This window comes from Egretta garzetta, unplaced genomic scaffold (assembly GCF_000687185.1).
Source record: "Egretta garzetta isolate BGI_Z169 unplaced genomic scaffold, ASM68718v1 scaffold155, whole genome shotgun sequence".
NCBI lineage: Eukaryota > Metazoa > Chordata > Aves > Pelecaniformes > Ardeidae > Egretta > Egretta garzetta.
The window spans coordinates 1,636,181-1,644,616 of NW_009259613.1; the positions used below are offsets into that span (position 1 = coordinate 1,636,181).

General features: G+C 41.0%; 1 protein-coding gene across 1 annotated transcript in view; it reads left to right on the plus strand.

Moving 5' to 3' along the window:
• NFX1 (nuclear transcription factor, X-box binding 1) overlaps nucleotides 1–6,852 on the plus strand; it is a 49,297-nt gene extending 42,445 nt beyond the window's left edge. Inside the window, exons 14-17 of the mRNA XM_009638470.2 lie at nucleotides 5,071–5,190; nucleotides 5,804–5,883; nucleotides 6,219–6,449; nucleotides 6,745–6,852. Coding sequence (XP_009636765.2) covers nucleotides 5,071–5,190; nucleotides 5,804–5,883; nucleotides 6,219–6,449; nucleotides 6,745–6,831 — 518 coding nt within the window. The 3' untranslated portion in view covers nucleotides 6,832–6,852. The remainder of the gene's footprint in view (nucleotides 1–5,070; nucleotides 5,191–5,803; nucleotides 5,884–6,218; nucleotides 6,450–6,744) is intronic.
• The last annotated feature ends 1,584 nt before the right edge of the window (nucleotides 6,853–8,436 follow it).

Consider the following 8,436-nt stretch of genomic DNA (forward strand, 5'->3'; position numbering starts at 1 on the left):
TGAACCTATTTAAAGATTTAAGCTGGTGCAATAGCTTTAGACAGGTATGTACTCCATTAAAAGCTGTGCCAGTTGAACATGCTAGTTTTCAACAATTGCTTTTTACCATTTGACATAGGGGACCATATTTTGATTATTTTGCACCAATATAATGGGTAGGTAATGCTAAATTTTCTGATTCTGGCCTGGAGCAGGCAGGCGAATGCTTCCATGTTTCCTTCTGCTAGCAGAACCTTTAGTTGATCTGGAACATCTTCATATGCGATAGCAGTTTCATTTTTTTTTCCTCAATCCCATGTTTTAATATAGCTTTCCCCTTTCTTTATATAGAGGTAGCTTATCACAGAAACTGTAAGCTATTTATTAAATGCAGTTTTTGAAAGTTGGGCAGGAGAAAACCCTTAATGGGATTCTTCAGCTTGTATCCATCCTTCCACTCAGTTTTTGCTTAAGAAGTTTGAAAGTTTTCTTTAAATCCATCATTATTAAGTCTTACAGCTGCAAACTATAAGTTTATTTTTGCATCTGCTATAGTCTACAATAATACTGTGAGGGGAGAGCATTTCTAGAATGGAATATAAATACTCACCTGTAGTTCCCCTTTGGCTTTCATCAAATGCTGTCTTTTGTCTAGTAGTTCTGCAGTCACTACTGGAGAAAAGTGAGTCTCCTCTTAGAAACTGGGTACTGCTTTGGAACTGCTCACTGCAATGTGGGAAAGAGGACAGAGAGAAGCTGAAAGTGTGAACCAGACCTCTTGACACTGGTGAAAAGGAGAGGTGTTGTACGTTGTATAGGATACGGTTTACAGCTGGAAGTGTCTTAGCTGCAGTAGTACATGTGTCTCTCCTCTATCATATGCGCATAGGCATAGTCAAAGAACTCCATTTTTATGGAGGCCGACTTTTCATGGAAGCATCCTGGAAAAGAAATGGTACCAGAGCCTCCAAAGCTCACTGTGGTTGAAATAGTGTTGCAGTCTGTCTTAATAGCCTATGAATATGATGTGCATGTGGACTGTACCTCTCTTGAAAGAAGTGTTTCTGTGTCCAAACATTTCTTTTGTCAAAGCAAAATAGTACTCTGGACCTCTTGGGTCCTGTTAGTAACTTCTGGTCTACTTGAGTCAGAATGCGCAGACTTTTCTGAGTGGTTGTTTTTCTTTGGATTGTTCTTCACTGGATTTCACGGGTTTGATCTTCAAAATCATTAAACTTCTCCACATTGCTGCAATATTTTTGAGGATTGTATTTCGCTCTTAGACCTAAGATTCAGATGCCTGCCTTAGCCTGGAGAGACCTAAGGATTGCCTCCCCTGTAAATTGTTCCACTGCTGGATGTGATGCAATTGAGAGGTCAAGCTTCGCTGCTGAAATTTGGCCGTGAGGCCCTTTTCCGAGCACAGGAAAAGCTACTCAAGGAACCAGATACCTATGATCATTTGGCTTAAACGTTTGTGTCCCTGAACCTTTCCAGAGGTAAATCAGCTAAGCAGTGTCTTCAAAGATTTTTTATTTTTTTTACTGGCTTTCCCTAGATGCTGCCAGTTGAGATGTTAGAGGCACAGGTTGTGTGATTCTGACCCTGCAGCTGATGGGAGTGCTGATGCTTATCACTAAGCAGCCCGTCCTTGGCTCTGACCCACCTGTCTAGCCACCACTTTGCAGCTGGGCTGCATCAGCCATGGTATCATGTGCCATGGCATGGTCAGCGGCAAGCCCCTTGCCACTCATTTGATTGGATTTCTTGCCCCTGCCTCCATCTCCACGACAAGTTTTGCAGGGAATGGTGAGGGCTGGCATCAAGATGCAATACTAGAGTGCAGTTAAGTGCTACTTAAGGAACCTTCATTATAGTTAAGGTTCTTCACCTGTCACTTCTCATCAGTTGCAAGCAGCCAGTGTAGCTGTCTAACACTTGGATCTTCCAGGGACCTTGGTCTCTGGTCTTTCATCTTCCTGGACCAAGAAAGATTTGTGGCTTTGAAGCCTGGAGGGTTATAGGTTGTTTCAAGACCTGTAGTGAGGGACAACAAAAGCCCTACTCCTTACCATGCTTGCTTTCCACAGAAAATCCATGGACATTCTGAAACTTCCCAGCTTTTGTGTTCAGTTTTGGGCCCCTCACTACAAGAACGATGTTGTGCTGCTTGGAACGTGTCCAGAGGAGAGCCACAAAGCTGGTGAGGGGTCTGAAGCACAAGACTTACGAGGAGCGGCTGAGGGAACTGGGGTTGTTTAGTCTGGAGAAGAGGAGGCTGAGGGGAGACCTTATCGCCCTCTACAGCTACCTGAAAGGAGGCTGTAGTGAGGTGGGGGTCGGCCTCTTATCCCTGGTAACGGATGATAGGGTGAGGGGAAATGGTCTGGAAGTTGTGCCTGGGCAGGTTTAGGTTGGACATTAGGAAAAATTTCTTCACAGAAAGGGTTGTCAGGCTCTGGAATGGGCTGCCGAGGGAGGTGGTTGAGGCCCCATCCCTGGAGGTATTTAAAAGAAGGGTAGATGAGGTGTTTAGGGAGATGGTTTAGTGGTGGGATGGCAGGGTTAGGTTAATGGTTGGTCTTGATGATCTTAAAGGTCTTTTCCAACCTAGACGATTCTATGATTCTTCTACTTCTTCCTTCGAACCCCTCTTAGTTCTCGCCAGTGTTCTTATTTGCTGGAATTTATTGCAATTGAGTCTTCTTAACAAAAATTATGGTCCTTTCCACTAACTGCAGCATTGTAAGATACATGGGCAAATGACTAGGACCTGGCCTGAGACTTAACTGACTGAACAGACCACAAAAAAACAACCAGACATGAGAAATTTCTGAACATAACAAAAAAGCACTGAGAAAAGCTGACAAAAGTGTCATGAGGAATGGATGGATTTCAGAGACGTTAAGGGTGAGAGGTGACTGAACTTCACATATAATTGGAGGAGGGAGGTATTGGGAACCTTTTTGGGAGTGGAATGTTGCAAGGCCAACAGGACTTGGCTAGTTGTGTGATGCTGGGGTGACCTAGCTAATGCTACCAGAAACAGCAGGTTTGGGTACAGATGTAGCTAAACTAGGACCAATGGGGAGAAATCTGTTTTAGCAGATTTACATGGGGAGGAGTCCAGGTGTATGCATGGGAAAATGGAGAGAAGGGGAGCTAAAAGGCACCATTTGCACAAATGAAGCTGCTGGTCAGTTACTTTTCTGGCAGAGCACTGTGCACCTGATGACAGCTGCCTGTCCTGTCCTAGTTAAGAATAAGGTTTAATATCTTTCAGTGTCATCTCATTCTGTTCTGTGCATGAGAGGTCTAAGGGCCAGCAACTGGAGACTTGCCTGCAGATCACAGGAGCGCTTGATGTCTCTAGACAAAACTGGAGAGACCAGACAGACATTATACTGTATGCCAGCAGCTGGCGAATGGGATCCCAGGTTACAGGGGCCCCTTGGTCTGGGTGCCAGCACCTGGAGACACTGTGTGTGTGTTCCCCTCACTAACTCCAGTCCCGTGTGTGCCTCTGTATGTGTGGGTAATTTGCTAATGCACTCGCTTCAAAGCTGGACTGACTGGCTAGTAGGAGGAGCTCTACCTCTGGAAATACCCAAGGTTTCATCCAGTGACTGGGTGAGGGGTCTGTCCAGGTATGGCTATTAGACAGAGCCTATGCTAATATTTGAGATCCGTGAATGCAGTGTGCATGTGAATCTAGAGTGTATGTGTGTCTTCTCTAGAGAGATTCAAACCCGATGAGCTGGAGAGGAGGAAGAGGACTTGGCTATTGATATTCCTGGTTACGTGAATCTTGTTCTTCAGTTGGCTCTGTGTTAGTCTGTGTGTCTGGGCATGTTATTGTCGTGTATATATTGTGTGTCTTGCCTCTCTGGAATGTTTGTTCAGTCTTGCTACTGGCTGGACCTGCATATTGATCCAGCATCCATCATATTCGTGGAAGTGGGACAGACAGTCGGAATCTTTGGGGTTTTAGAGTTCAACAGATTTTGCTTTAGTAGACTATGAAGGAGGAATCCTGTGATTCCCAGAGTGAGAGAACTTGCTGAATTCAGCAGCTCACTTAACACGCTCATCTTCTCTTTAGCTTGGAATTGTTGTTCTGTATTTTTATTGCCCCATTACTCTCTTACTTCCTCCATAATTTTCTCTTGTTCTGCCTGATCCGCTATCTCTTGATTCATTTATAGACCAATCATATTCTCTTTTTATTCTTGGATCTCCTTCTATATGACTTGTGATGTGAATATTTTCTCTTAGCGTCCTGTTTCTCTAAGGATTTATCTGTTTGAACTGTAGTTTGCATTCCAATCATTCTCCCTCCCAGTTTCTTTATAGTCTGAAAACGAGCAGTGAACTGTACTAATTTTTGTGCAGTGTTAAGTCAAATCTTGTGATAAGCGTTAAAAATCTATTTTCCAAATGTGAAAGGGGGAAGGGAGGGGGAAAAAAAAAAAGAAATATATACTGCCTGAGATGGAGAACTCGGAGAACTTTGAAAACACGCAAAGTTGGCTTTGAAGTATTTGGACATGTTCGTAAGCTGCTTATGAGGATCCATATAATAGTAAATGTTACAAGTATAAAGAAGAAATTATAGGAAGAAGTCTACAGGCTGGTGATATTTTGGTACTTTTCTCTGGAGTCTTTCCAGTACTATGTGCAGGGCTTGGCAAAATGACAAAATCCAACCACTGGTCTAAAAAAGTGATGGTGGGGGAAGTTCTGAGAACGAGATTTGGATGATGTGCTTTCTGGAAGGGAATTCAGGGGAAATCTCCCCATTTTTAAGTCAAGGATAGAGCAGCAAACAGCTTTCAGCCTGACATGAACATTTTTCTTGCTCCAGTTCAAAATGTTGCTGTCAAAGAACCACTCTCTAAAAGAAAGCATAATTCCTAATGAAGTGGTCACAGTCCAGTTTTCTTGTAGGAGCCACAAAAACTAATAAATTCACTGCAGTGGCTCTTCATATACAAAAAAAACCCCAAACCCAGAGCTGGAATAAAACATTTGCATGTTATTTAAAGATTTTTCATAGTGGAGAAATGCAAATATTTGACTTGTTTATTTCAGGTTTTGACGAGTTAACCTGTTATTGTGGTGAATCTGTGATTTACCCCCCTGTCCCCTGTGGCACTCAGCCACCAGAGTGCAAAAAACCCTGCACCAGGCCACATGACTGTGATCATCCAGGTAGGTCAGGCCATTTGGTTTTGCTTGGGTTTTTTGTTTTGTTTTAATAAAAATGTAGAAAAATGTACATAAGTCTGTTTGAAAATATATATTTGCTTTTTTTATTAGATGCTTTTTTCAGTAGTTGTGAATATTTCCAAAAGTCTACACTTAAAACCAACCAACTAAAGACTTGCCATGTGGTACTTCTGACTGGTAAAAGCACTGGATTTTTCTTCCAAAAAAGATTAAGTGCTCTGTTGAAACAGTAGTGTAATCTAGTTTCTGTGTTCCTTGGAATTCCATTGGCTGATTGCAAAAATACAGCAGAGGTCAAACAGATAAACTTTCTGATGAACTCTGCCTGATAGTATAATGCTGCTCAGTAGTTACAAAATTCTCTGCTGATTAATTTAGACAATATGGCAGAATGTTCACGTAAAAACCTGCCATCATAATTTTTAGAGAGTACTTCAAAGAACACCTTATCCTTGCATGAAGCATCGTACTTCCCATCAATTGTGTAGTTCTGAAATGGAAACTCATGTTCAATAGTCTTTACTGTCTCCTTTAATGCATTTGACTGCAGTACGCTAACAGAACTGTGCTGGCTTTTGTATTTCTGTGACTGCAGTGTACCATTCATGTCATAGTGAGGAGAAATGTCCACCCTGTACCTATCTCACTCAGAAATGGTGTATGGGCAAGCATGAAGTAAGTCTGGACATGTAATGTTTTTGAACAATAAAGAATGTTCTACAACTGTCGGCTTAGATTTTTGTGGCCTCTTTGGAATGGAATATGTTACAGGAGTTTGAGTTTAATGTGTTTAAATTAGAAAAGTATATCTTCTATGCCATATGCATTTGGACCAATTGCTATATTGGACTATGGTATAAGGAAGAACTCAGCCTTTGTCCTAAGGCATTTTAGTACTACGATTCTTGGGTGGACAGTGCCAAATGAAGGTGTGAACAGTACAAGGACTTAGAGATTTGCATCTATAATTTTTCATTTTTAGTTGTCATCTTTTTCCTCCCCTCTTCCAGCTGCGAAGTAATATTCCTTGTCATCTCACTGACATTTCCTGTGGACTTCGCTGCAATCAAATGTTAAAATGTGGAATGCACAAATGTAAAAGAATCTGTCATAAAGGAGAATGTCTTATAGATGAAGAGTGTAAGCAGCCATGTGTTATTCCAAGGCTATATTGTAATCATCCCTGTATGGCTCCATGTCATCCTTCTTCACCCTGCCCGACAACATCCTGCTGTGCAAAGGTTAGATACCTGAAGGAAAGTCAGTGCAAATTCACAGGCGAATTGTATGGTTTAATTATCAGCCAATAGCAGCTGTGACAAAAAATGACATGTTTGTATATTGATAGTGTGACATTTTTTCCCTAAACTTATAATAATACTGAAGTTTTTTAAAAAAAACTATTCATCGCTTTTGATTAGCCATTATTCCATGAAAATGGGACTTTATAAAGGGATAAATGTATCTCTCTCATACCCCTCCATGGTGGTAAAAAGATACAAGTTTAAAAAAAGCTGCTCTTGTGTGATACAACAGGTTGATCTTCAATGTGAATGTGGAAGAAGAAAGGAGAGTATGATTTGCTCAGAGGCATCTAATACATATCAAAGGTTTGTACTGTAATAATTCTTTTAATTCCTTACTGGACTTGCTTCTTTGCAGTTTGATTGCATTTCAAGCTTGACTAAATATATTTAATTCACAAGCTTTTTCACACTTGCTTTTGTACTTTCACGTACAGTTTCTTTTTTTTGTATTCCCCTGAGCTTTCATACCAGCTATGACGTAAAAGAACACGTTCCTCTTTTCACTGTTGTTAGTCTAACTGTGGTGGTGTGTCAAAGGTTGAATCTCCCATCTATAGAACTCTGCTCTACCCGCATAGAGCTATTAGATACAGCCTAATTGGGCAGGTCCGGATTCAGGCTCCTGAATGTAGGTGACTACATATAGCAGCCCATGGGTGAGTTGCTGCCTAAGTTTCCCTTAATGTGTGATGGAACCTAGTCAGTACAGATGATGGGAGCTAAAGAGTGGTTTAAGGTCAGTCTGAAATAGCTAAATTTAGGCAGGAGAGCTTTGGCATCTAAATCTTGGTTCCTTAATAGGAAGCTTGACTCGTACCCAACTCCATTTATTGCAATAGATTTCTCTGCAGATCCTATTTCTGAACTTAACTTCTCTTTCTGTCTTACAAGAGAGGGCAAGGAAGGGACAAAGAAAACAACAACATTAGGGTTTTGGAGCTTTGGAAATGAAAATAGCAAACCAGCAGTAGTAGTAGTAGTAATAATAATAATAAAAGCCTTACTCTGAGGCTGTGATTGAGAGGGAGTCAAAAAATTAATTTAGAGAGTTGATAGGCAACCAGAGTTCTGCACTGCATCCCGGTTGATAGGGGAGCACAGTCACAGGTTCTTGCTGTCTTTCAAAGAAAGCTCCTAATGATAGTTTTATTTGGAACTGCTATTTGGAGGCCCGATACTAGCCCAGCTTAGGATGTGCTGCTTTGTTCCTAGTGAATGTTGCCCAGATTCAAATTCTGACAGAAGATGGCTTAGCATCTACATAACAGGTGCTTAATGCTATTTAATGAAAATGAGGAGAAAAATGTGCTAATGGGAAACTATTGACTACAGTTGTTCTTAAATGTAAGTTTAATGCAAGGTAGACTTACAGGAGTGGTGATTGTTTTTTCTTTTTTGGAAAAAAAAAAGGGGGGGGGGGGGGTTTTTTTTTTAAATTAAGATCTGTCTCGCTATGAATACAAGTTGGAAGACTGACTCAACTTTGAAATACCAGTTTCAACTGACATGTGCTTTTCACTAACTATGTTACTTTCCCAGTCCAAATTTCCTAAGGCTGTTATTTCTCCATTGTTTCTATAGCTCCGGCACTGCAAAATTATTCATGCAAGGGAAATGTTTCTTTGAAGTCAGTGAGAGTCTTTGCATGTATAAGCTGAACATGTGTATTTATTTATCTAATCAGAGACCAGGTCAAGAGGGAGGAAAAGAAACAGTCAGTTTAAAGCATGTGTTTGTTCAAATGTATTCATATATGTTTACAAATTACTCTTGGACCATGCGATGTTAATAAAAGCAGCATTTAATGGCAGTGGAGTTTGTATGATAACTCTCAACTGTTCAGGCTGCTGAAAGATTAAAATGTTCTGATTTTGCGGGAGTTAGATTCGGCTTTTTTCCCAGCACCTACCCACTTGAGGGC